The sequence below is a fragment of the Artibeus jamaicensis genome, unplaced genomic scaffold (assembly GCF_021234435.1).
Source record: "Artibeus jamaicensis isolate MK-2021 breed Jamaican fruit bat unplaced genomic scaffold, CSHL_Jam_final contig_233, whole genome shotgun sequence".
NCBI lineage: Eukaryota > Metazoa > Chordata > Mammalia > Chiroptera > Phyllostomidae > Artibeus > Artibeus jamaicensis.
Window position 1 is genome coordinate 54,030,202 of NW_026521486.1, and position 27,755 is coordinate 54,057,956.

Here is a 27,755-nt window from a genome sequence, read left to right on the forward strand (position 1 = left end):
ATATTCCTGGTTTGCCTTCTTCCACATTAAATCTCTCAACTCCTATCACTATCAACCGAGAAAGTAGAGAAGGGTTGGGCCATCAAGAATTGAAAACTCAGGCTGAAAGTTACATTCAGATCCTCGTCCCTTTACACCTGTGGACCTGTGACCCGACAGTGAAGATGAAGGAGAGTGGAAAAAGCACTATGAAGCAATGAAGAGATCTTCTACAGATACAGCTTCAATAAAAAGAATTAAAACGTGGCTGGGGTAGGGCAGAGTGGGGGAGGGGAGGAAGGGGAGAGCAGGAAGGGGAGGGCAGGAATTGGAGGGAACTAAGAGTATAGGAACCCCGAAGGCTGAAGAACCCAAAGGAGATACTGGAGCTTCAACTGCTAGAGAAAACATAAAAGACCCGTGAGGGTCCTGGAATAGGGCCAGCCAGCATTAAGGACCCCATGGTTTGAGTGACCGGAAGCAGAGACCCCTAAACTCGAGACCAGAAGGGGGCGCAGGTGACACCCCAAAGGAGAGAATGAATGGGGAAGGCGGTCCGGAGGGCGGGGCAAAGGAGGGGCCCCGGGATGGGCGGGGCATAAACCCCTTTCCAAGTCCGAACCCCTGCCCCGAGAGCCCGGGGAAAAGCGGCTCCGCGCCTCCCGCACTCACCGCCGGTCTCGTCAGTTACATAGGGAGTCGCCATCTTGAAAACGCAAACCACTTCCGGCGTGAGCGGGCTGGGGTCCCGCCCCCCTCCCCACCGGAAGTGGAGTCCAGATCGTAGCAAGCCACCATTTTCGCCTTAAAGGTAAAGGACACAATTTCGTGGACGAAGGTGGAGAAGGAGGAAGAGAGTAGAAGCTTAAGACTTTAGTAAAATAAAAGCAGTGCGCTCTTTTGCTGCCACTGATACCATTATTGAGTGCCTGCTGCGTGTACAGCAGTCCTCTGGGAGCCGAGAGAATTCTGAGGCATAGGCCTCTCCTCGCAGGCACTTCATCCGCCCAGGACCTGCGAGGGAAAAGAGAGCAAGGCCCACCTGCAACCCGAAAAGGGGACCTGATAAATAAGGAAAATAATAATATTCTGTCCCTGGTCTGCGCTGAAGTCCCAGGACGGCTTGGGGATATGGAGCCGGTCAGGCAAACTCCAGGAACGTACTGGGGCACACTAGTGTTGTGGGGCTAATGGAAGGCCCTCAATTCTCTCTCAGGTGGTAGGCAGTCGAAGTCATATGCCAATTGCCTTCGGCCACCCCGCTCAACTCGCAAGATAGAGACCCGCGAGAAAAGGCGGAGGGCACTGCCGGTCGGTGACCTGTCTCGGCAGCCTCGGTGTTGCCGGCGGCTTCCCAGGCGGAGGCGGCGGCCGGCGGATTAGGACGGGTAGCCTGGGCCAGACCCTACGCCCTGGGGCGGCCCCGGAGATTCCAGTGGGGAAGGGCTGATGGCTTAAGTCCTGGCCTTCGACCCCGGGATCCTCCTCCGGCTGAGCCCCAGGGCCAAAGGGCAGGGCGAAGGCTTCTGGGCGGATCCAGTTCATATTGTAATTACCCTCCAAGTCTCTGGGCTCTGGGGATTGGAAGACGAGCAACTCGCCAGTAATCCCGCCCGGCCCATAGGGTCACACCTTATGGTGTGACTTCTACCGCCTTCTACCTTTTTATACGAACCCAAATGTTCTCCCTCCCCCGTACTTTTCAGAACCTCTTGTTCCTTCAGGGCTAAATCCTGCTAAACTCGTTTCCCCTGCGGCCTGGGAGGGGCCGGCTGCAGGTTCCTCTCCTCAAGTGTCACTTCTGCCCTCCTCCAATCCCATGTTGCTTTTCCCTTAGCAACCCTTTTACTTTTTCCAAACACCCTAAATCGGTGTAGGTTAATTTCCAACAGTAGCGCCAGAACCAGGGAGAATGCAAATATTGGTGACCACCTCTAATACTATGTTGTGTGCCCCACTTAAAAAACAAAAAACTGAGGTCAATGGCTGACTAGGTACACCCTAAAACTTTGAAATGAAGCTTCAGAAGTGTTCTGGGGTAACAGCTTGCCTTCCTGTGCTCCACCTCCCTGACTTTCAGCAGAGGCTCATTTCAGAAGCTCCCAAAAAGACTATAAAAACTCATTTATGTTAAATATACAGTTACTGCAATTGTTGTAACTGCCATTTAAAACCCCTGCTCTTTCACCAATTGTGCTTGAGCCCTGCCAGGTCTAGCATCCTGTCCTTAGCCTAATGATTAGAGGAGAGGGTGTGGGATGAAACCCCTAAAAACTAAAGGGATGCATTGGTCTTGACTGTACTACACTACCTGAACAAGTACTGATTCTAATGGGCTGTTCCATGGACGGTTCTGCAAGAGGGAATCAGTCCTAAAGTGGCACCTGTTGACTACCCAACCCTAGGGCCTCCAGGATGCCCTCAGACATCCTGCCTCAGCCCTGGGGTTGACAGGAAGTGAAACTTAGTTGCCTACCTAGCAGACCTGCCTCAGACCCAGCCCTGGGCCCCGGATGTGGCCCCCCACCCTGAGGAGGAAGAGAGGAAAGATGAGGCTGTGGAGAACAAGGCTGTTGTTTTTTCCTTTCCTTTGTTCATTGTGGTTTCTTTCTTTGTGATTTTTATGATGTGGTTGATTAAAGAAATGAGCACCTGGAACTATAGTCATTAGACGCCTCCTCCTTAGATGTTGCTTGGCCTCTCTTCCTCACACCCCCACCAATAACTGACTTAGGGGATGATGGGGCACAGATCCTAAAGAAGACACAAAGAAGCTTAACAGTGTGACTGATTCCATCTTATTCCTTATTAGAGAGATCATCTCATGCCTCACTTTGAAGTATCAAATAATGTCTTAAAAGGGAAGTCTTTAACTTCATGTAGGGACATATCTAAGGATGATGGAGAAACCTAGCTCATGCATAGGTTGTATCACTGCAAGTGTTATTTGCAATGAAAGCTGAGTGCTTTGAGGATTAGTATCATTCCAGTATTTCTAGATTAGAGGTTCATGGGGAGGAAACTGATGAGAATAGGGGTAGGGTACATGTTCTTAACATATTGTATGTTTGTTTAGGATGGCTTAGACTTGGGAGGCCCTTTACACACACACACACACGTGCACACACCAAAACCACTTTGTTGTGGCCCTATGAACTAAGTACAGGACCTGGAACAAAATAGTTCTGCTTATGACTAAGCACAGGACCTGGTGCAAAATAGGCCTACAAAAAAGTATATGATTCCTTGTGACTAAGGAAGTCGTATTTTAGGAAGGGGAGACGAAAGATGAGAAGTATCAGGGCCCATGTTTTTTTAAGACTGGAGGGGACTCGGGAGCAGAGGGACAAACCATCTCCAACCCCTACCCCAGATCCTTAGTTCAGGTGCAACAACAATACTCCCAAACCCTGTTACTCAGCAGCTATATTTCTGATGAAAATGGAGGAGTCTCTTCCAACAAGCCTGTCTTGAAATGATCAAAAACTGCTTGGACTCTTCTGTTTCCACTAGAGGTCCTCATATATTCATGCCTCTTCTTCAGCCCCCACCAAAATATGTGTACATTATAAGTGTGTGTGTATTCACCCTGTATTTGGCCATGTATAATGCGCACTTTTTTGCCCAAATTTTTGAGGGAAAAACTAGGGTGCACATTATACATGGGAATTAGTACTAAAATATGAGTGCACATTAGTTATGTGTGCACACACACACAAAGTATATAGAATATGCACATATACCCTTCCAGCCAGAGCCCTCCCCTCCCCCTTTCTTCCACCACCAGGTGTAAAAGGGAAGATTCCAGGAACTCAAGCCTTTGTTTTGGTGCCCTACTTCAATGAAGTGCAGGAGGGGGTTTGGGTGGGGCGGGGCCAGAAAGCAGGATGCCAGGGTCCCCTGTTCCTACCAGTAAGTCCCTAGGCCTCTGTCTCTCTCCCTTGCTCTACCAGCTTTGCCGCCATGGTGCCCCCAGAGTCTTAACAACTGCAGAACAGACTCCAGACAGGAGAGGCTAACAGGACCTCTTTTCAGCCCTCCTTTTGACTGAGGCCTTCTATACCACCCACCAAGGCTAGCAGGTAAAGTGGGAGGGTCAGGGCATGAAGAGCAGGTAGGTGGACACAGACCAGAGTGCTCTTTGTACCTCCACCCCAGAATCAAGGGGATAATCTGAGTTTTGAGAGAAGGAGGTGTCCTTAAACTTGGGAAAACAAGTGTGAAATGTCTGGGGTCTTGGTTTTACCAAGGTGAGGAACCTGAGGGCAAAGGTGGGTAGGTTCACTCATGTACTGTCCAAGGTGTGGAGCCCATGGTGCTGGTGGGGTAAGTGTTTGGGTCTCAGGTGTGGAGGATGGAACTCTGGCCTCGCTGCTGTGGGGTGGCCTGAGTATGAATTTAGTCAATAGTGGCTGGAAAGAAGTTAGGAAGGAAAGTTCCTAGATAGCAGCAATTACGTGAGGGTGAGACTTGGCTGGGTGGGCAGCCGCCACGCTGTACCATCGGCGGCCCCGCTCCCGGTCTTGGTCTCCCAGGGTTGGAACGAAGGGAAAGGCAGAATGTGATTGTAAGGAAGAGAAAATAGAAACAGTTGGCCCCAGGGCGGGAAGAAGATGAGAAGCGCAGGATGTGGAGAAAGAGGCACAGCCCTGAGCCCTGGAGATAGTCGGGAGAGGGGGTATATTCACCAAACCTTACTAGGTTTGGTGAACTGGAAACCTGCACCTCTGCCGACTGGCATCCCGGGGCTAGGGGCGCCGGGCGCGGGCGGGCGGCCTGGGTGGGGGACGGGCAGCTGTGTCGTCAGGCGAGGGGCGGCCCCGCGGCGCTGGTGTCTGCCTGGCCCGTCCCCTCCATCCCAGCTCGCTCTCCAGCTCCAGCGCCGCGCTCCGGCTCCGACCGCGCGCCCTCCGCAGGCAAGGTAGGGACCCCGCAAGACCCTGCGGCCCGCCCTATCCGAGCGGCTTGGGCGGGGGCCGCGGGAGGGGACGCCCCTCCAGCTGGGGTCGGGCTGCGGGGAAGAGAAGGAGGAAGCGCGACCGCTGGAGCGGGTAGCCAGCCGGGTTAGCGCCGGGACGCGGGGGCAGGGGGAGGGCTGGGCCGGAGCCCTGTAGGCAGCGGTCCCTCCAAACCTTCCCCTGCATCCCTCTCGCTCTCTGGGAGGGAGGGCGAAGCTCGGCTCTCGGGGACCGAGTCCGAGTCCGTTTTGGAACCTCTACAGTGCTGCGTGGGTGGAGAAGGATTCTTGTTTGGCCTCGTGTTCCCCAACTTCCCACACCTATCTTTTCCACACCTGTCACCGGGAAGTTTCTGAAACTGCCTGGGTCTGAATCCCGTTTTTCACAATGAAATGGAGGAAGAAATGCAAATAGTATTGGGCATCTCCTCACCCTCAGAACGAAGGAGCCCACATCATCCCCAACTATGCCAACATCGGAACTTCCTCCTGTACTACACAATGACACCCTCCCCCCCCCCCCCCCCCGCCAAACACCACCCCCTGAATCAGGCAACGCTGCCATCTGTGAGGTGTGTGGAGACTTAGCGAATTTTGAGGCTTCTAGCCAACAAGCCAAATGTTTCCCTCTCAGGGGCCACTAACTAGGTGCAGGGGTGGGCAGGGGCAGAGCCTCCCTCAGTCCTGGGAAAGAGGAGGGAGGCAGGTCCTGGAGGGTTCAGGAGTTCAGAAGTCAGTCCTGGGCCTCCAGAACAAGCGTCTGGTCCTTGGGGTTCCCTGCTGGGTCAGCCCACATATTCTGGGGGCATAGCTGATTCTTGAGGAATGGTAAATTTATGGGACTTGGAATGTGACCAATTGTTGAAGTGAAAAGGGAGATTTGAAAGGTTAGCACTGGCTTTGGAAATTATATTCATCTTTTGCTTACCAGCAATTTCAGTATTTAATGTTTAAAACAAGATCTAGAAAACCAATGGCACTAAGGTTTAATGGAATGAACAAAAGGGACAGGATGTGTAGAATCTGGGTGTAACCCCGAGAGAGTTGTTCTGTCTCTTGGGCCTTCGTTTCTTCCCAGCTCTGTGGATCTCCTAGGATTCTATGCCTCCAAGTCAACTTCTTTCTTACTCCAAGTGAGAAGAGGCAGGCAGGGAAACCAAAGGAGGTAAGGGAAGGGTGACTCACAAGTAGCTGGCAGCAGGCAGCAGACCCCACCCTCCCAGCCCTGGCAGTCGCCTGGACTAGTCCAGGTTATAGACTCAGGGCTGGGGTGGAGCGGGAGGACAAAACTGGACTTGTTATAGGTCATTACTCTCCCAGGATCCTGCAGCTTGCTGCTACCTTTCAGCAACAGGAGAACAACTGGAAAGGTCCCAGGAACCCTTATCCAAGGTCTCAGCCCAGGGGCATCCCTGGACCCTGACAGTCTAGTTTCTAGCTACCCCCTCACCCTCCCACAGGCAAAATGCAGGATCCTGATACTACGTGTCCTTGCCTGACACGGGGGAGGCGTGCAACTGGGCTTCACCACTATTGGGAGTCCCTAGAATTTATACCCTGGGTCAAAGACATAATCTTTTCTAATCTCCAGATGTGTGTTTCTCTAGGTACCACCCTTGTGTTATAATAAAATAATAGTAATAATAATAATAACTAGAATTTATAGAGTTCTGTGTCGTGCAATTTGCTAAGTATGTCGCATGTAGTATCTTATTTAATCTCCACATTGTGGCTGATTTCTCTAGGTACCCATTTTATGGATGAGGAAAGAGGTTCAGGGAGATGAAATAACTTACCCAAGAGCTAGGATTCTAATCCATGCTTATCTAATTCAAAAGGTCACTCTCTTAACCTCTACTGTATACTAACTACATTTAAGACCTGGGGAGGGGTAGCTAGGAAGCCTTACTTTGAAAAGAGAGAACTATAGTATCTTATTGTCCCTTGTTTGCTCTCTACCTGTCTCTTTCTCGCTCAGATTCCATTTCCTAGAACCCTGGCACCATCCAAGAATCTCCAAAGGTAATCAGAGTAGCCAATTAAGCCACACAGGCCCCATTAGCCATAAAACTGTTATGTATTCATTAGATCCGCTGGCAGTAGAAGTTGGATTATGGTCATTGAAAAGGGCCTGATGGGCCTTCCTCCAGAATACCAGTCCCAGAACCCCTTTCTAAGTCTTCCCAGAGAGCCCCCAGAAGAGGAACGTGTACCGTGTAGAGGTTGGCGGCAAAGCTGTCCCAAGGGCAGAGGCTACAGAGTAGATTCTTGCACCATCAGAAAGGAAGTTTTCATAGGTCCTAACTGCCTCCTTAAGTCTAACCCAAAAAGCCCTAAATAAGTGGGTAGAGAGGAGGCAGAAGGTCAGAGCTTTGGATTGAGTACAAGAATAAGTGCTTTTTAGCGTCATTCATTCATTTAACAAATATTTTTTAGCACCTACTATATGTGCTCCAAATTGTCTTATGGATTCTCCTGATAGAATGGACACTCTGGCATCCTATTTAACCACATTTGGATTAATATTTCCAAAATGTGATTTCCTAACTTTACACAGCTATTTGTACAACCAATATGGAGCACCTGCCAAATGCTGGACACTGTTTCAGGTATTGGGCACAGAGAGGTTAATAAGATTAAGTTCCTGCCGTGGTGGAACTTACATTTTGGTAGGAGAAGGCAAACAGTAAACAAAGAAGAAAGTAGGTTTGAGATTTATCAGGAAGTTCACTTAGTTATATAATGTCTAATCACTGGGGTGTACACCTGCAGCTAATAAAATACTGTATGTCAACTGTGACTGAAAAATGGAAAAATGATTAAAGAAGAAAATCAATTAGCAAGATAACTTCCAGTTGTGATAAGTTCTATGAAAGAAACAAAGGGAGGTGCTGGGGGCTCCTTTAGGATGCAGTGATGGGGGAAGGTCTCTTGGAGGAGCTGACATTTCAGCTTAGGCAAGAAGTCAGCCCTGCCAGAAGTGTAGAAGGGCATTCCAGGCAGATAGGACAGTAAGTACGTCTCACGGCCCCAGGCAGGGGAGAATTCGGTATGCTTGAGGAACAAAAAGGAAGGCAGCAAGACTAAAGGCAGTGTGTGGAGGGGAGAGTGGAACAAGAGGACAGGGAGACAAGCAGGGGCCCCTGCCACACAGTTCTTGGGTTGAAGCTTTGGTTCCTACATTTGTCTCCTGCCTTGGGAAGTCCCAACCTCTTGGAGCTCTAGTTTCTGCATCTGTAGCATGGCTATCCCAATATATATATATATATATATTTTTTACCTTGTAGAATTTTATTTTAATCGTTAATACAGTAATAACTACCATTTCTTGTAAGCCTTCTATATGCCAGGCGTTATAGTAGGTACTTTTTATACATTATTTGACAGTCCTCACAACTGTGAAAGTTAGGTATCATTCTCCCGCTTTTACAGATGTAATTTGCCCAAGTCTTAGAGCTAAGAATGGAACCCAGATATGACTAACTCTAGTTCTGTTTGAGTCCCAAACGGTGCTACACTACGCTGTGCTGTATTAACGTGAGATACTGTTACTGCTGTTTTTGAATCCTCAAAGCAAGTTGCACTCTACTACTTGGCCCTGGGGCCAGCGGTCAGCGTGATCCACGTGATGGCCCCTCTTTGGTCTCTGGGTCCCATAGCCAAAAGTAGGGGCTCCCTAAACACTGCTAGTTAACCTAACAGGACAGAAGAAAGACCCCAGAATCTGACACTCACGCATTCAGCTCAACCTTCCTGGAACTGGGAAGCCAGGCAGGTGCTCAGTCTTCTCCTACCTCCTCCCAATCTGCGGAGCCTGGGTCCCCGCCCTTCCCCAGCAGGTGAGGCAAAGGCGAGGCGAAGCCCGGGCTGGAGACCCCGCCAGAGTTGGTTCTGTGTCGCGCGTCAGAAGCGCTAGAGGTCGTTGCAGGGCGTGGGTGGCGGGAGCGGGGCTGGGGACCGAGGCTGGGGGGCGGAGCAAAATGGGGTCGTGGCCCGGAAGGCGTGTTGGCACCGGAGTGAAGACCACACGAAGGGCCAGAGGGCCGGTACTGTGGGATCCGTGACGGGAGAGAGCGCAGGCCCGGGAGAGACTGGAGAGAATGGGGTGGGGGAGAAAAGGTAGAAGCAGGCGAGAGCCACACTCACGAAGACATACACTGGGAAAGCATGGGTGGGGGCGGGAAGGTGAGGGTGGTCAGGGATGAATTTAGACAGATTGCGGTGGGGTTGGGGTGGGGGAATCAAAGACCTGGAGAAGGATCCCAGAATGGAGGAGAGAAAGAGATGATTCAGAAACCCAGGACAGATGCTGTCAGGGAGCAGTAGAGACATGTGGAGAGGAACATAAGGGAAGGGAGAGAATCAGAGAAAAGAAAGAACAGAAATAATAGTGGAAGTGGAGAATTAACTGAGTAGAGGGACCCAAAGAGACTCTGCTGGCTTTTCAGCCCGGTGCTCTTGTCCTCTTCCAGACGGTCCCTGGGAAGTGGAGGTCCAGGTACCAAAAGTACTACTACCAAGCTGCCTTTGTGGCCATCCTTAAGGAAAAAGAAACGATGGCCAAGGAGAGGGGCCTAATAAGCCCCAATGATTTTGCCCAGCTGCAAAAATACATGGAATGTGAGTCTTTCGCTCAGTCCTTTACTTCTTATCCCAGAGAACCACTCCTCTTCCTTCTCATTCTCCCCCACCCCCTTTCCCCAGTTTCCCCAGAGGCCTTGACTCAGTCAGCTCCTAAGATGTGCCCACAGCTGGGAAAAGGAGGAGAGGGAGATGGGGAGATGCCAGGGGTCTCAGCTCTCCATCCACCTTCCCTGAACCTTGACTGCCTGCTCTGAGTCTCAGAGAAGAAAGTAAAGAGGGGTACCACTTTGGAGGATCTGAAATGCTTTTCTGTATTTCTGTGTATTTCAGAATTTCTTCTTTCTTTACCCCACTTGAATCTTTTTTCCTGTTGGCTGTCTGGGTGGGACACTGGCAGAGGGCAGGGAGAGCCAAACCAGACTAATGCTCTTCTTTCACTCTCTTCACACCTAGACTCCACTAAGAAGGTCAGTGATGTCCTAAAGCTCTTTGAGGATGGTGAAATGGCTAAATATCTCCAAGAAGATGTGAGTGGCAGCTAGGAAATCTTTTCCTGAAGCAACTCCTCCCATCTTTGTTTTTGCTACTCCATTGGGATCCTCAACTTCCAGGGATTATTCTGGGCCCATCCCTTGCTCTCCTCCCTTGAGATACCCCAACATCCATTGTTACTGCAGCTATAGATTTAGGATGAAGCAAGATATTCTCTTAATTCAGGACTCAACCCAAGAAACCATACTCCTACCTTGGGTGCTTCTCAGCTCTGCACTTACTGTCTCTGTACCCACGACTCCTCATCTTCAACGCCCAGCTCCCATCCTGCAGACTCCCCGGGGTAACAGTTGCTCTCCTTGTAGGCCATTGGCTATGAGGGATTCCGGCAATTCCTGAAAATCTATCTGGAAGTGGATGATGTTCCCAGTCACCTAAGCCGGGCACTGTTTCAGTCCTTCCAGACTAGTTACTCCTCGGAAGAGACCGCGAAAAAAGGTGTGGTCATATAGGTGGGAATGGGCTGGGCCTCCTGAAGAAGAGTCAAATTAGTGTGGGTTTGGGGTAAGAGCTGAATCAAGTCACATGTTGGGGGCAAAAGGTAGAGGTGAGCCCGGCTTGTCTGAGAGCTGGAGGAAGCAAAGTTAAAGGGAAGAGTTGGGATAAATAAAGGAAAACACAAGAGCCAGAGTGGAGGGGAGCCCAACCTCAAATCTGCTGTGCTTTTCATGACCAGATGTGGTATGTCTCAGTGATGTCTCCTGCTACTTTTCCCTTCTGGAGGGCGGCCGGCCAGAAGACAAGCTAGAATGTGAGTTGCCATTCTGGACTGGGAGAGGGGAGTGAAGGTGAAGGGCAAGAGGGTGTTCCCTGGCCTTCCTTCCCTCATTTTTTCAGGATTCCTAAAGCCTGATAAGGCCATGGAGGGGCCAAAGAATGGGCCTATTTCCTCTGTTCCCCCAGATTTCTTATACCTCCTGCCATCCATCATAGCCACCCCAGTTCCTATGTCTTATACATTTTCATGTAGGTGGCCTGGGGTGTTCTTGGGGCGTGGGAGGTGTGTACTATCTCCCCTGTCAGGTTAGAGTCCAGGCCTGTTCCCCTCCCTTCTTATGTCCTTTTCCAGCCCCAGCCCCAGGCTCTGGGCTCTCCTTCTGAAAGGTTTCTCCCTGTCTTTTTGTTCCCCCTGTATTCTGTTATGGATTCTTTGGGTATCCCTCACAAACTGACCCTGGCCCCCCCAAAACACCCCACAGTCACCTTCAAGCTGTACGACATGGACAGAAATGGGATCCTGGACAGCTCAGTGAGTTGGGGGACCTGTATGCTGGGCAAGGGAGTATGTGTCCTTTCGTCTGTGCCCTCCTGTCCCAACTCTTCCAGGATCTTAAGAAACAGAGGAAACTAGAGGGAGAAGTTGAGTCCTCTAGGACTAAATTTGGGAGTAGGTTCCAAGCTCTTGACCCCTAAAAGAGGAGGATGGAGACATGAATTGGGGGATGCCTTGCAAACATAGTATTCACACATACTCATTTCCTCAGCACAAGCACCTGAGAATGAGTGGCGGGTCTGGGGGTGGAACCCAGAACTCTGGTATCTAGAGAATGGTTTGAATGGTGGTAGTGAGGTGGGATATGGCTGTGGCTCTTACTCTCTCGGCCCCCAGGAAGTGGACAAAATTATCATACAGATGATGCGAGTGGCTGAATACCTGGATTGGGATGTGTCTGAGCTGAGGCCGGTAAGGCAGCTCTTCCTTCACGTCCCTTCTGGTACTCCCCCCCGGTGAGCCTGCACATACTTTACCCCAGTTACGACAGGCAGCCTGCTCCCCTTGGCTGGGGCGGCTGGGCTGGGTGTCCTGGGGGCTGTGGAGAGGGGTCAGATGTGAGGGCCACTCATGCCAAAAGTCCCCCCATTCTCTGCTCAGATTCTTCAGGAAATGATGAAAGAGATTGACTATGATGGCAGTGGCTCTGTTTCACTAGCCGAGTGGCTCCGGGCTGGGGCCACTACCGTGCCGCTCCTAGTGCTGCTGGGTCTGGAGATGGTGAGTAGGAGCGACTTGTGAGGATGGTCGAGGCAGCTGCCATAGGTTGTGCTTGCCACAGGTTAGCCTTCTAAGGGCTTAGACACTCCCCAGCATCTGCTGTGCCCTCCTAGACCCTGAAGGACAATGGGCAGCACATGTGGAGACCCAAGAGGTTCCCCCGACCAGTCTACTGCAACCTATGCGAGTCAAGCATTGGCCTTGGCAAACAGGGGCTGTGCTGTAACCGTGAGTGATGGGGCCTGGGACTGTGGGGGCACAGGGGCAGCCCAGATATCTGCAGAAGCATGGCACTCTGAACTTAGTGAGACCTAGGTTTGAATCCTGACCCTACCACTGACCAATTTTGTCACCTAGTTAAGCCTTCGTTTCCCCCACTGAAAATGAAGTAATTATGAGCATTAAATAATTGATGCAAGAAAAGCGCTACACCCAGTGCATGCACCTGCTATTAACGCTGCAATAAAAATGAGTTGTTACCATCGTTGGTACACCTGGGCCCCCTTGGCATCATCCAGCCCGGTTACTGGCGCACAGATGGAGCAGGGGTAGGCATGCAGTAGCAATTGCTCTTTTCAGGGGAAGAGCCCCTACCCCCAACTTTAATTCTCTCCCATACTCTCACAGCAAGGGATTATATGTCTTGTTACAGTGAGTGGTCCCACTGCACCCCCAGGTAAGGAGGAAACAGAGGGAGGGGCTGCAGCTAAGGCTCTGACCTTCTTCCCCCTCGCCCAGTTTGTAAGTACACTGTTCATGACCAGTGCGCCATGAAGGCCCTGCCTTGTGAAGTCAGCACCTATGCCAAGTCTCGGAAGGACATTGGTGTGAGTGACCCCATGCCCACCCCATCACCACCCAGAGTCTGGCCCTTGGTCTTTGGCCCTTTGCTACCCTCAGCCCCTCCTCAGTCCTTGCTCAGACCCTCTCAGACAGAGATTACCTTTCTCCACCAGGTCCAATCACATGTGTGGGTGCGAGGAGGCTGTTTGTCAGGAAGATGCGACCGCTGTCAGAAGAAAATCCGTATCTACCATGGTCTTGTCGGGCTACATTGTGTGTGGTGCCACCTAGAGGTCAGTTCAGGAGCTGCCTGCAGGCTGTACTTCGGAACCCCTGCTTAAACTGTGCTCTGTCCTCCCCTCTACTCGTCTTCTTGCCTCTAGGACAGCATATCCCTTACAGCCACAGTTTCCCCTGCTCCCAAAAGCTCTCTTTCCAGTACCATAACCCCAAGTTGAGAGGTGACAGGATTCCCTCCATGAACTCTCCATGCCAACCTTGGCTTTCAGATTCACGATGACTGCCTGCAAGCCATGGGCCATGAGTGTGACTGTGGGCTGCTCCGGGACCACATTCTGCCCCCATCTTCCATCTACCCCAGCGTCCTGGTGAGACCTGTGGGCAGTGGCTGGGAGGGGACAAGAGTGCTCCCCGCTTTGAAAATACACACACAATGTCACTGAGAGCAGAGAGCTTAAACTTTTAGGGTTCAAGTCAGACCCTCATCTTTTTAGGGATTCACACACAATCCTATTTTCCTTTCCTTTGTTTCCCTTCCTAGGCATCTGGACAGGAGCATAAAACTAGCAAAACAAGCCAGAAGACCATGGATGATGTAAATTTGAGCACATCTGAGGCTCTGCGGGTACAAGGCTGAGAGGCTTGGGTTTCCTGGTGGGGGTGGTTTTCCTTCCCCCCTGTTGCCCTGTTGTGGGGGATGAGGTGGAAAACCTGGGGAACTGTGCCTCTCTACAGAAGCCCCACCCTGGTAGAGGAGGGAAGAGCATTTTGAGGAAATGACAGCTATCTGTCCCTGTCTCCAGGGCCCATCCGAATGCTAACAAAATCCAGCATTCCTTAACCTTGTTTTCTTCCCTCATGCAGATTGACCCTGTTGCCAACACCCACCCACTTTTGGTCTTTGTCAACCCCAAGAGTGGCGGGAAGCAGGGAGAGAGGTGAGAAGACATAATACTGAGTCTCCTGATATCGAAGGAGAGGACCGACAGAGACTGGGAGTCTGTGTGTATAGAGGGGGTGTGCCTTGAGGAGGAAATCAAGAGGGTGGGGTACAGCCCTGGCTGGTGTAGCTCAGTGGATTGAGCGCAGGCCTTTGAACCAAAGAACTGTGGTTCGATTCCCAGTCGGGGCACATGCCCGGGTTGCCGGCCAGTTCCCAGCAGGGGATGCACAAGAGGCAACCATACATTGATATTTCTCTCCTTCTCTCCTTCCCTTCCCCTCTAAAGATAAATAAATAAAGTCTTTAAAAAAAAAGAGGGTGGGGTACAGAAATTCCATCCCCTGCCATGAGCTTTTCTTTTTCTCCTCACATAGGGTGCTTTGGAAATTCCAGTATCTGCTAAACCCTCGACAGGTGTTCAACCTCCTAAAGGATGGGCCCGAGCCTGGGTGAGTGAAGGTTGGGAGCTGTATCAGAGCGTTCATGTGTGTCTGCCTGTCTGTGGGTGTTCAGAGAGAGCAGGAACGAGTGCATTTTGAGAGGGGAGGGCCAGAGGAACCCCAAGAAGCCAGGATCCAGAATGCTGTCTTTTCTAAGGTCACTGAGTAGTCTCCCTTCTGAGTGCTCTGGCTCATCGTTGTTGTGCTCTCCAAAGGTAAAGATGCCAATTTCTCCCTAACCCCTAAGGAGAAGCTATAACTTGCCCCGTTGTACTGTTTCTCTGCCCCTAATAGAAATACGTGTTTTGACAGAGGTTATAAGGAAAGTGCAGAAAAGAAGTAATCTGCCTGTTCAGGAGTTGAGCAGCGCAGTTCCTGTTATCCGTCCTCACCTTCCCTCTTGCCTTTTGTCTCACTCAGGCTTAGATTCTTCAGAGAAGTTCCTGATTACCGGATTTTGGTGTGTGGTGGAGATGGCACAGTGGGCTGGATCCTAGAGACCATTGGTCAGTGCAGAGAGAGCCCCGGGCAGAGCACTTGGGCAGTGGCCTTCCAGAGCTAACTCCCTCCCATCCATCTCCTCACCTGCCTCCCCAGACAAAGCCAACTTGCCTGTTGTGCCTCCTGTTGCCGTGTTGCCCCTGGGCACTGGAAATGACCTCGCCCGTTGCCTCAGATGGGGCGGAGGTAAATTGTTAGAAATGTTTTCCTGGGAGATGGGTGGAGTTGGGTTGGAAGGGGAAGGCACGCCTAGAAAGTATCTAGGCATCTGGTGTACAGAGAAAGTTGGGGAAGAAGAGGCATTGATGGGTGGGTACCAGGGTAGATTGTCCCAAAAGAAGAAAGCTTTGGAAGAAACAAGAAAAACAGCCTAAACTTAGAAGGGTAAAGAGTGATGGTCCTCTTCCTATAAACCTAAAAATAGCCTCTGTTTTGCCCAGCCAACTGTGAGGGCTCAGAACATCAGGGAATATGGGGATGGAGGACAATGTGGGAATAAGAAAAGTTGTATAAGAGGTAAGCCAGATGCTGAGGGTTGGGCCTAGCAGGGAGCTTGGCCATGATTCCTTCATTCATTCAACCCATTAATCAGGTCATATATTCATTCATCATAATTTCTTCCCAAGTTTATTGCAACAGTCTTCTAACTGCACTCCCACTTCTAGTCTTTTGCTTTCTTCAAAAAGAAAGAGTCGAGGGGATAGTATTGGTAGGTAAAGAGGTCAGTGCGGGGCAGGTTGAACTTGAGGTGTCTAGGAGTGGGAGGCTGTTGGATTCAGAGACCATCTCTGAGGTGTGGCAGGAGATTATAGAACAGGGGCCTGCTCAGGAGAGTGGAAAACATTTTAGGTGGAAGAAACTGTGTAAAGTCATTGGAGCCTCCGAACAACATGGTGGTGTTTTAGGGAAAGTGTGAGTCGTTCGCTGTGACTGGGACACAGGGTGCAGAGGGGCAGCAGGAAAGGGAAGGCTGAGTCAAGCAGAGTCCAGACTATGGAGGGTCATGATGCTGTGCTGCGGAGGTTTGACTTCATTCTGCTAGAGTGTGAAGGCTGACAGCCCACAGAAATGATTTGTATTGTTTGCCTTGCAGTGCTTTCATGTTTTTTCACTTTGGCTATTTCTAAGAACTGAGTTATGCATTCTTCAATTCACCACATCCCCTGGGCTACTACTATCTACTCATTCACTTTACTTTTCTAACCACTGAGGAAGTTGAATGTGCAATTCCTGAACTGCGAGGAACTCTTAAACTTACAAAAGACATATATAAAATATTATACTATGTATAATAAAATTACTCTTTCTCTATATAAAGTATTATTCCAGAAAGTAGAAGTATCTCTGAGTATATATTATCATTTAAATCTTGTGTATAAACATACACAGTAGTCTAGTTAGGAGATGATGAACACAAAAGCTGAGGCCACGGCAGTGGCGTTCATGAAGTGAAATCCACAATATTTGGTAACTAATGGATTATGGTGGAGGAGGCAAAGACAAGTTAGGGACATTTCCTAGGTATGTGGACTGGGAAGAGAGGATGCCATTTATTAAGATATGGGATGCAGGAGGCAGACTAGTTTGAGGAAGAAAGATTCATTTTTAGACATGCTGAATTGAGGTGTCAGTGGATCACCCAGATGGAGATAGGTGGTAGGTAGTTAGAAATCAATGTTAAGAATTTAGGAGAAAAACTGAAGATACAGGTTCAAGAGTCACCTGCTCCTGGGAAGTAACTGACATCCTGAGAATAGACAAGTTACCAGGGAAAGAGTTAAGAGAAGGTGGACAAGGACAGGAAGATCCTAATAAACACCCTATTTAAGGGTTGGGCAGAAGATGAATTATTAACAGAGCCTGTATTAGTGTCCTATTTCTGCTATAACAAATTGCCACAAATAGTAGCTTAAAACAACGCAAATTGATCATCTTAAAGTTCCGAGGATCGGAAGTCCAAAATAGGTCCCACTGCACTGAAGTCAAGGTGTTGGCAGGACTGTGTCTTTTCTGGAGGCTCTAGGGGAGAATCCCTTGTCTTGCCTTTTCCAGTTGCTGGAAGCTGTCTGCATGGCTTAGCTCATGGTGCCCCTGGCAACCAGCAGTGTTATCATTCTGCTTCTATTGCCACTTGTCCTCTGACTCCTGTCCGAGCCTTTCTCTCTCACTTATATGGACCCTGTGATTACACTGAGCCCACCCAGATAAGCCAGGATAATCTCCCCATTTAAACATCCTTATTTTAATTGCATCTGCAGCCTCTTTTGCCATGTAAGGCAGCATATTTATAGATTGTGGAGGTGGATGTCTTTGAGGTGCCATTATTCTTCCCACCACAGAGACTAAGAAGGAGCAGTCAGAGAGGGTTCTCTGTAACTTAGAGAGTACTATTTTAGAAGCCAACTGAGTAGTTTCATGACTTAAAATAAAGAATGAAGGATATACTATTGGCTTTGGCAGGAATCATTGGCAGTGTTTGCCGAAAGAGTTTCGACAGGGTGATATGTTGAAAGGCAAGTTACAGTGGGTTGAACTATCAATGGAATGTAAGGAAGTGAAGACCCATTTTCGTAATCTTTTTCTTCCTGATTACAAAAATAATACATGCTTGTGGTAAAAAAGAATTTAAACATATCAGATATACATGCCAAGAAAGTGAAAGTTCCCTGTACTCTATCTACTCCCTAAAGTTTTGGAATCTATTTTTTCATGTTTCTTTTTTTTTCTAGACATATACTAAACCATATTTATTTATTTATTTATTTATTAAAAATATTTTATTATTTATTTATCTTTAGAGGGGAAGGGGAGGGAAGGAGAGAGGGAGAGAAACACCAATGTATGGTTGCCTTTTGTGTGTCCCCTGCTGGGAACTGGCCTGCAGGGAACCGGCCTGCAACCCAGGCATGTGCCCTGACTGGGAATTGAAATGCGGTCTTCTGGTTCGCAGGCCCGCACTCAATCCACTGAGCTACACCAGCCAGGGCTACTAAACCATATTTAAACAATGAGATCATTTTACAGATGATTTTCTTCTCTTTTTTTTTTAACTAAACAATTCATCTTGATTAGCATTATATTTCAGTACATTCAGGTTTTCCTCACTCTTTTTGTAACAGAATAGCATTGCATTGCATGAATGTCATTATTTTTTAAAAGATTTTATTTATTTATCTTCAGAGGGAAAGGGAAGGAGAGGGGGAGAGAAATATCAATGTATGGTTGCCTCTCGTGCGTCCCTTGCTGGGACCTGGCCTGCAGCCCAGGCATGTGCCCTGACTGGGAATCAAACCAGCCAGCCACCCTTTGGTTCGCAGGCCAGCACTCAATCCACTGAGCCACACCAGCCTAGTTTAGGCTAGTTATCTATCTATCTATCTATCTATCTATCTATCTATCTATCTATCTATCTATCTATTTATTTATATTTTGAGAGTAAGTTTATTAAAGCTGGAGACAGTGAAACAAGGAAGGGCATAGGACAGAAGAAGTACCAGGAGAGAGCCCAGGTGGTGCTCTGCTCTGGCTCTTTAGAAACTTTATAAGAAAGAAGCGAGTCACGTTGGGCTGCGGAAGTAAAAGTCATAGTGACAGAAGTGAGCCGAGGCAGAGCTGCTTGTTAGCTCACTGGAAAGTCAGAGAAAAGGGGGCCTTTTTCCAAAGGGAAAAAGGTTCAGGGAGTTAGCCTGGGAGGAGCAGCTGCTGCCCATTGCTCCCCTGGTCACAAGTCTCTTGGGGTCCCTTAGAGTTTAGGAGATTTGTGCTTGAGAAGAAAGAAAGGCGTGGGTGTGCTCCTGGGAGGGAGAGCACCTGTCGTAACTTATTTAACCAGTCCCCTGTTGATAGGCGTTTGAGCAGCATTCAGTTTTTTTATTGCAAACCACGCTGCAGTGAGCACCATCTCATCTGTCTCTGTGCGCAGATGTGAGAATTTCTCTAGGAGAGGTTTCAAGAAGTGAAATTGCTAGCTCAAAGAGTATGAAAATTTTACGTTTGATTAGTTATCTTCTTTAAAAAAAAAAAAAGACACAGCCCTGGCTGGCACAGCTCAGTGGATTGAGCAAGGGCCTGTGAAGCAAAGGGTCGCTGGTTCGATTCCCAGTCAGGGCACATGCCTGGGTTGCAGGCCAGGTCCCAAAAAGGGGACACATGAGAGGCAACCACACATTGATATTTCTCTCCCACTCTTTCTCCTTCCCTTCCCCTCTCTCTAAAAATAACTAAATAAAATATTTTTTTAAAAAGACACAAATAATACATCAGTACATTTTCACGGTAAAAAGAATTTTTAAAGATTTTACGTATTTATCTTTAGAGGGGAGGGGAAGGAGAGAGGGAAACATCAGTGTGTGGTTGCCTCTCATGTGTTCCCCCTGGGAACTGGCCTGCAACCCAGGCATGTGCCCTGACTGGGAATCGAACCTCGATACTCTGGTTCGCAGGCCCACGCTCAATCCATTGAGCTATGCCAGCCAGGGCTGTTCAGCTGCTTTTTGCAAGCCTCCAGCTGGGGATCTGGCCCAAAGCCTCAGTATGTGCCCTGATGGGGAATCAAACCAGCAACCTTTCAGTTTACAGGCCAGTACTCAGTTCACTGAGCCACACCAGCCAAGGCCATAGCCTCTTTAACACTTGGTTTTCTCAATCTCTTTATACCTTGTCAATCTGATAGGCAACAAAAAGTTACTAATTGTTTTAATTTGCAATTCTTTTAAGTATTAATAATATTGTGCATCTTTAACATGCAAATTGACTATTGGTATTTTTTCTGTGATTTGCTTGTTTGTGTTATTTGCCCATTTTTCCATTGACTTTATAAATATAATAACATGGGTTTTTAAAAAATATTCTACTTATTTATTTTTAGACAGGGGAAGAGAGAGGAAAGAGAGGGCAAGAAACATTAATGTGTGGTTGCCTCTCATTCCTCACCCCCGAACTGGGGGCTCGATCTGTAACCCAGGTATGTGCCCTGACTGGGAGGAATTGAACCAACAACCCTTTGTTTTTCAGGCCAGTGCTCAATTCATTGAGCCACACCAGCCAGGGCTAATAACATGTTTCTTAAAGAACACTTTTATATTTATTTGTTTTTTTTAATCCTCACCTGAGGATACACTTATTGATTTTAGAAAGAAAGGGAGACAGACAGATAGAGAGGTGGAGACACAGAGAGAGAAACATCAGTCCGGGAGAGAAACATTGATCAGTTGCCTCCTATCCACACCCCAACCAGGGATCGAAACCTAAACCTAGGTATGTGCCCTGACCGAGGATTCAACCTGCAACCTTTTGGTGTATGGGACAATGCTCCAACCAGCAGAGCCACCTGGCCAGGGATGTAAGCTTTTTTAAAAATCATATTTTATCATTTACGCTATTACAGTTGTCCCAGTTTTGCCCCTACTCTACCCAACCCCCTGCCGCTCCCTGAGGCAGTTCCACACCATTGTCTATGCCCATGGGTCATGCATGTATGTTCTTTTAACTAATTTGTGCTTCTTAATCCCTTCACTTTTTTCACCATACCCTAACCACCTCCCCCCAAACAGGCAACCATCAAAATATTCTCTGTATCTATGATTTTGTGTCTGTTCTGCTTGCTTGTTTACTTTGTTTTTTTAGACTCAATTGTTGATAGATAAGTATTTATTGACATTTTGTTGTTCATGTTGTTGGTCTTCTTAAAGAAGACCCTTTAACATTTCATATAATACTGGTTTGGTGATGATGAACTTCTATAGTCTTTTCTTGTCTGGGAAGCACTTTATCTGCCCTTCCATTCTAAATGATAGCTTTGCTGGTAGAGTAATCTTGGTTGTAGGTCATTGCTTCTTATCACTTTTAATATTTCTTGCCAATCCCTTCTAGCCTGCAAAGTTTCTTTTGAGAAATCAGCTGACAATTTTACGGGAGCTCGCTTGTAGGTAACTAACTGCTTTTCTTTTGCTACTTTTAAGATTCTCTCTTTGTTTTTAACCTTCGGCATTTTATTTTATTTATTTTAATTATATTTTGTTGATTGTGCTATTACAGTTGGCCCACTTTTTACTACCCTTTATCCACCTGCACATGATATCCACATTTTTCTCCAGCATCCTCCCTGCCCCAAGTTCATGTCCATGGGTTGAACGTACAAGTCTTTTGGCTTTTCCACTTTTTATACTATTCTTAACCTCCCCCTGTCTATTTTATACCTACCAATTATGCTTCTTATTCCCTTTATCTTTTTCCCCTTCTCTCCCCTCCACATCCCTGCTGATAACCCTCCATGTGATCTCCATTTCTGTGATTCTGTTATTCTTATTCTAGTTGTTTTTGTTTTTTAGGTTCATTTGTTGAAAATTGTGACTTAGTTGTCATTTTACTGTTCATAGTTTTGATCTTCTTCTTTTCCTTAGATAAGTCCCTTTAACATTTCATGTACTAAGGTCTTGGTCTAACTTGACCTTATCTGGGGAAAGGGTCAGAGAAGGAACAATGCTGCTTGTCCTGCTCTCACCCCACTTTCAGTCACTTCCCTCACTTCCCACAAGCAAATTGTGCTCTTTCTGGTGCTGCCCTGGTGCCTATTCCTGGGTGGGTGGGTTTGTGTATGTTCTAGGATCCTGTGGGGCTCTCAAATGGTCTCTCCTGTGAGACTGGCAGTTTTTCCTGCTGCTGCAACCCCCACAGATTTTTACAGCCAGAGGTTTTTGAAGCTTTCTTTTGTTAGTACTGGACCCTGGGTTGCATGGTCTGTCTCACTCCTCAGTTGTTCCTCCTGGTTTATCTGCACACAAATGTGAAACCACCCAGTCCACCAGCTGCTGCCTCGCTCGCCCAGTACACCAGCCACCACCTTGCTGCACATCCTCTCTACTCCAGCCGCCCATCTCTGCCTCTCCTACCAGTCTGGATGAATGTTTCTTCTTTAACTCCTTGGTTGTTGGACTTTCATACAGTTCAATTTTCTGTCAGTTCTGGTTATTTTTTGTTTTTAAATTGGTTGTTATCCTTTTGGTTGTGCAAGGAAGCAAAGTGTATCTACCTATACCTTCATCTTGGCTGGAAGCTGAAAACTGTTTTGAATTTGTACCCAGGTTTCCAATTTCTTGCTCTTTCTCTTCTCTTTCCAGCACCCCCATGACGCAAATGTTGGTATACTTGAAGTTGTCCCAGGGGCTCCTACACTATTGTCATTTGGATAGTTTTGGATCCTCATTTTTTTCTTGTTTTGGTTTTTGTAAAGATTTTATTTATTTATTTTTACAAAGAGGGTAAGGGAGGGAGAAAGATGGGGAGAGAAATATCAGTCTGTGATTGCCTCTTACATCCCCCCAACCAGGGGCCTGGCCCACAACCCGGGCATGTGCCATGACCAGGAATTGAACCAGCAATCCTTGGATTCTCAGACCAGCGCTCAATCTACTGAGTCATGCCAGCTAGGGCTCTTGTTTTGTTTCAGTTGGTTGTTTTTTACTTCCTTATATTCCAAATTGCTCTTTTGATTCTCAGCTTTATCCACTCTATTGTTAATTCAATGTAAAATGTTCTTTATTTCAATTAGTGTATCCTTCATTTCTAACTGGATTTTTTTAAAACATATTTTATTTATTTATTTTTAGAGAGAGGGGAAGGGAAGGAGAAAGAGTGGGAGAGAAACACCAATGTGTGGTTGCCTCTCATGTGTCCCCTACTGGGGACCTGGCCTGCAACTCAGGCATGTGCCATGACTGGGAATTGAACCAGCGACCCTTTGCTTCACAGGCCCGTGCTCAATCCACTGAGCTACACCAGCCAGGGTTCTAACTGGATTTTTAAAATGTTGTTGAGGTTCTCCCTAAGTTCATTGACCATCCTTATAACCAGTGTTTTGAACTCCACATCTAGTAGATTGCTTGTTTCCATTTTGTTTAGTTCTTTTTATGGAGTTTTGTTTTGCTCTTTTATTTGGGCCTTGTTTCTTTGTCTCCTCATTTTGGCAGCCTCCATGTGTTTGTACTTTGTATTAGGTAGAGCTACCACATTTCTAAGGCTTGGTAGAGTGGCCTAATGTAGTAGGTATTCTCTAGAGTTCAGTGGCACAGCCTCCCCTATTACCCAAGCTGGGTATTCAAGGTGTGCCCACCATGTATGCTGTGTACACCCTCCTGTTCTAGTTGAGCCTTGATTGCTGTTGGCACATCCAAGGTCAGCCACCAATTGTATTCTGTCTAGAGCCGCACAGCATAAGCTACAAAGTGGTCTGCAGATGGCTGATACTTGTGCTGGGCTTGGAAGTGCCCAGGTGAGGCCAAGCTGTGATCCAAGGCTGGCTGCCTCTAGTGCCAGGCCTGGGGCACATTAGTAGGAGGTATGGGATTTGCTGAAGCCAGATGCTGCTTGTTTGAGAGAATCTAGGAAAATAAGAAGCAAGAACCAAGACAGTCTATTCACATAGAAAAGCCACTGGAAACAGAGTGTGTGGGCTGGAAAGTTGGGTGGTTCAGGGCTTCAGGGAACCACTAGGGTGGGGTAGACAGTGTGAGCCAGGTTGATGGAGGGTCAGATATGGCACCCGCCTGCCAACTCTGGGGGTGGGTGTGGGAGCTCAGAAAAGGAACAATGGCTTCTGCCAGTACTCCTATGTGGGAGAAAGCTCCCCCCGCCCCCAGCTCTTGCTCTGATGCTGTGCAATTTATTTTCTCCCTGTATGTCTCTGATGCCTTTCAATCTGCTATCCCCATGCTGGACTCACTTGTCCAAGTCAGCCTGTGTGCAGGCCCTGTAAGAGGAACTGCCTGGGACTGCAGAAGTTTCTGTCTTCTACAGCTTCCATCCTCACTGGTTTTTACAGCCAAAAGTTATGGAGACTTACCTTCCTGGCACTGGAACCCTGAGCTGAGGGGTTCTAGTGTGGGGCTGGGACCACTCACTCCTGATATCCCTCCTGATTTTTATCTGCCACACATGGGTGTGGGACCAGCTTGTTCCACATCTCCACCCCTCCTACAGGCCTCAGTGTGGTTTCTTTAATTGCATAGTTGTAGGACTTCCATTCAGCTCGATTTCTGATGGTTTTGAGTGATGGTTGTTCTAAAGTTTAGTTGTAATTTTGATGTGGTTGTGCCAGGAGACAATCTAGTTTACCTATACCACCATCTTAAAAAAAGATTTTAAAATCTTTTTAAAAAGATTTTACTTATTTATTTAGAGAGGGGAAAGGAGGAAGAAAGGGAGAGAAACATCAATGTGTGGTTGCCTCTTGCACGCCCCTACTGGGGACCTGGCCTGCAACCCAGGCATGCGCCCTGACTAGGAATCAAATCAGCGACCTTTTGGTTCATGGGCCAGCACTCAATCCACTAAGCCTCACCAACCAGGGCTCCCGTAAGCTTTTATGAATGTTGAGGAAGTCAGTCTGTTAAATGTGCTGCAATTTATATTTTGTCTTTTTAAAAAATGTTATTTATTTAACCATACAAGTTTTTAATTTTGCCCAGGCTGGTATAGCTCAGTGGATCGAGCGCAGGCCTGTGAACCAAAGAATCACGGTTCGATTCCCACTCAGGGCACATGTCTGGGTTGCAGGCCAGTTCCTAGCAGGGGACACATGAGAGGCAACCACACATTGATATTTCTCTCCCTCTCTCCTTCCCTTCTCCTATAAAGATAAATAAATAAATACATTTTTAAGGTTTTTTTAAAGTTTTTAATTTTAATATAATTGTGTTAAATCAGTCTTTCCCTTTTTTGGCTCTTTGCTTTGTATTATTGTTTAGAAAGGTCGTTTCTACTCAAAGATTGTTAAAACATTCACTTGTGTTTTCTTCTAGTACAAATTCTGCTTCCTTTTTTTACATTTAAGTTCTTTCATGTATCTTGAATTTATTTTGGTATAAGGAGTAACTTTTGCACCCAGCATCATTTGTTAAATAATCTTTTCCTTACTTATTTGAAATGTCATCATATACTAAATTCCCTTATATACATGAGTCTATTTCTGGATACTCTGTTCTTTACTTTTTATTGTATTCACTGTGCCAGTATCACACTGTTTAGACACTATTGCTTTATATTGTGTTCGATCTGGTTGAATGAAAAGAGAAAAGTGTCAGGGAGAGAAGCAGGGAGAGGGAAAGAGAGACTACCCCCATTCATCACTCATTTTAATTTTTCTGGCTATCTTCTCTAATGTTCCAGATGAACTTTGGCATTATTGTTAGATGTGTATGTACATTGGGAACATGCGTCCTCCATGACAGTGTGGAGAACAAAGTTGGCAAGGTCCATGGGAGACTGGTCCCTGGGAGCCATGCCCAACACCCTGCAATTTCACCAGCAAGGGCTGGGAGGGCCTACAGAACCAGAGCAGATGATCTCTGAGAATCTGTGGAGCTGGGAGCTGAAAGGAGGTCCCGCTGGGACCTGGGGCTCAGGGCTAACCTGTCTTCTCCCCCATCCCTAGGGTATGAGGGACAGAATTTGGGGAAGATCCTCAAGGATATAGAGACGAGTAAGGTGGTACATATGGATCGATGGTCTCTGGAGGTGATACCCCAACAAACTGAAGAAAAGAGTGACCCAGTCCCCTTTCACATCATCAATAACTACTTCTCCATTGGTGTGGTCAGTGGAGTGGGCTCGGGGAAAGGGAGGAAGTGGGGGTTAAGCAGGTACAGGCTGGAAGAGGGCAGACTGGGAAGGTAGAGGTGAAGGGAGCTGTGACAAAGGAAAATTTGGGGTGAGGTCCAGTGATGTGAGTTAAAAGAAAAGAACATGAAACGTACTGCTCCCAAACGGGAAAGTTAAAGTTCTGTGCTGAGAGGAGGCAGGGCTCTGACTTTGCATGCCCTGCACTCTGCAGGATGCCTCTATTGCTCACAGATTCCACATGATGCGAGAGAAATGTCCTGAGAAGTTCAACAGCAGGTGAGGGAAAGTGGGGCCAGGGGTGGATATACATCGTGGCAGGGATAGGTTGTGGCCAAGTGTGACCAGAACACTTAGATGGGCAGTGACACCTCTAGGAGACCCTTCAGCCTAAAGATTTGAGTGTGGGACTAGAGTCAGGGGGTTGATGCCCTTCCCTGTCATTTAGCTCACCCCTGCCAACTGTGTAACTTGTCCCCTTCCTACTGGGCCTTGTGTTGGGACTGATACAGAATGAAGAACAAGCTATGGTATTTTGAATTTGCTACATCTGAATCCATCTTTTCAACATGCAAAAAGCTGGAGGAGTCTTTGACAGTTGAGGTGGGTATGATGAAACCTAACCCTGTGTCCTTTTCAGTTTGTTATATCTTAGTTTCTCCCTTCACAGGTGCCCTCAAGAACTTCCCATATTCTTGAACCTCTACTTTGACCTCTCAGCTTTCCAATTTTGAGTTCCCAAGTTCTCAAGATATACCAGTCCTTATTTCTCTCCATCCCTTGCAAAACTCAAAATCCTGGCTTTTCTGATCAATATGTTATTTGATGGAGGAAGATGTCACATCCCTGATTATATTATGAGATAAGAATCTCTTTTCTCCTACCCTCAGATCTGTGGGAAACCACTGGATCTGAGCACCCTGTCTCTAGAAGGCATTGCAGTGCTGAACATTCCCAGCACGCATGGTGGCTCCAATCTCTGGGGTGATACCAAGAAACCCCATGGGGACACCCATGGGATCAACCAGGCCTTAGGCTCTGCAGCTAAAGTCATCACCGACCCTGACATCCTGAAAACCAGTGTACCAGGTGAGAGGAGCAGGTTTGGAGGCTGAGGGAGTGGGACTAGGGGTGCGATGGTCTTTGGGGGCACCCTGCTTCTGCAAAAACTATCTCACTACTTTCCACCCCCAGACCCAAGCGACAAGCGACTGGAAGTAGTAGGACTGGAGGGTGCAATCGAGATGGGCCAGATCTATACCAAGCTTAAGAATGCTGGACATCGGCTGGCCAAGTGCTCTGAGATCACCTTTCAGTAAGGAAGACTCTGGCCGGCCAGGGGCTCTGAGGGAAGGGGGGAGGCGCAAGAGCACCAGGGTCATGGGAGTGGAGGGGAGGGGCTGTACTAGGAGATCCTCCTCAGTACTAAGGGTTCTGAAAGCCAACCTAAGAAACAGAGCTTTAGTATTCCATTGGTAAAGAAATCTCCACCAATCTGCCTTGACCTCCCACAGCACCACAAAAACCCTTCCCATGCAAATCGATGGAGAACCCTGGATGCAGACGCCCTGTACAGTGAGTATTGCCTGTGCCTATAAAACTGAACCCTCAGGCTCCATGGATCCTAAACCTCTATTCCATAGCTTCTCTACTTCCTCCTGACGCCTGAAGTTACCCTGCATACCATTCCTGTCACACCCTGATTTCCCAGCCTGTGGCCGTCCTACCAAGGCTTTTCTAGGGCCCCAGCAACCGACCGTGAACCCTGCAGATCTTCCCCCAAATCTCTGCTGCTCCAGCCCCAAGGCACCAAGTTCTGCATCTGAACATGCCCCCTTCCCTTCCAGATCAAGATCACCCACAGGAACCAGATGCCCATGCTCATGGGCCCACCGCCTCGCCCCTCCAATTTCTTTGGCTTCTTGTGTTGAGGGGGACATCTCAGCCTCCAAGACAGCCTTGAGCCCACCTCCCTGGACTGTACTCTGTAGGGTCTGTATACTGCTGCCATGCCCTCCTGCCAGCTCAGGGGAGGGCTTCTTTACCCTCACAGTATTTATTGTCCCATACCACCTCCACTATTCCCCTTGCGTAAGTGCACACACACATACAACACAAACACATACATTGAAAGTGCCTCATCTGAATAAAATGACTTTTTCCTCCCAT

General features: G+C 47.9%; 2 protein-coding genes across 9 annotated transcripts in view; one reads left to right on the top strand and one right to left on the bottom strand.

Moving 5' to 3' along the window:
• The window catches only part of PYM1 (PYM homolog 1, exon junction complex associated factor), a 28,435-nt gene extending 19,648 nt beyond the window's left edge, over positions 1 to 8,787 (bottom strand). The window contains exon 1 of one of the 3 annotated variants that reach the window (XM_037144161.2): positions 8,672 to 8,787. In XM_037144161.2, the coding sequence (XP_037000056.1) occupies positions 8,672 to 8,675 (4 nt within the window). In that variant the 5' untranslated portion in view covers positions 8,676 to 8,787. Of the gene's footprint in view, positions 1 to 651; positions 732 to 1,143; positions 1,499 to 8,671 lie in introns of those variants that run through there. The other 2 variants (XM_037144162.2, XM_037144160.2) reach the window with 2 other exon arrangements.
• DGKA (diacylglycerol kinase alpha) lies at positions 710 to 27,754 on the top strand. Of its 6 annotated transcripts, XM_037144153.2 has the most exons (25): positions 4,857 to 4,900; positions 6,915 to 6,958; positions 9,409 to 9,556; positions 9,974 to 10,047; positions 10,378 to 10,510; positions 10,749 to 10,823; positions 11,272 to 11,321; positions 11,682 to 11,756; positions 11,946 to 12,065; positions 12,179 to 12,293; positions 12,804 to 12,892; positions 13,022 to 13,141; positions 13,358 to 13,456; positions 13,630 to 13,713; positions 13,953 to 14,026; positions 14,406 to 14,480; positions 14,892 to 14,977; positions 15,069 to 15,158; positions 25,402 to 25,562; positions 25,801 to 25,865; positions 26,099 to 26,189; positions 26,477 to 26,675; positions 26,781 to 26,901; positions 27,101 to 27,161; positions 27,434 to 27,754. In XM_037144153.2, exons 3-25 carry the CDS (start codon positions 9,493 to 9,495, stop codon positions 27,515 to 27,517), a joined length of 2,205 nt encoding a protein of 734 aa, XP_037000048.2. In that variant the 5' UTR covers positions 4,857 to 4,900; positions 6,915 to 6,958; positions 9,409 to 9,492; the 3' UTR covers positions 27,518 to 27,754. The 6 variants fall into 6 exon arrangements, with proteins under 6 accessions (XP_037000049.2, XP_037000047.2, XP_037000050.2 ...); XM_037144154.2 differs by lacking the exons at positions 4,857 to 4,900; positions 6,915 to 6,958 and adding an exon at positions 710 to 790; XM_037144152.2 differs by lacking the exons at positions 4,857 to 4,900; positions 6,915 to 6,958 and adding an exon at positions 3,896 to 4,061.
• The last annotated feature ends 1 nt before the right edge of the window (position 27,755 follows it).

What these genes read in the sequence shown, in the direction of transcription:
- DGKA (XM_037144154.2), top strand. Translation starts at nt 9,493, where the DNA reads ATGGCCAAGGAGAGGGGCCTAATAAGCCCCAATGATTTTGCCCAGCTG. An exon ending in GGAAGAGACCGCGAAAAAAG is followed by an intron (nt 10,511 to 10,748) that starts GTGTGGTCATAT and finishes TTTCATGACCAG; the next exon opens with ATGTGGTATGTCTCAGTGAT. An exon ending in GGCGGGAAGCAGGGAGAGAG is followed by an intron (nt 14,027 to 14,405) that starts GTGAGAAGACAT and finishes CTCCTCACATAG; the next exon opens with GGTGCTTTGGAAATTCCAGT.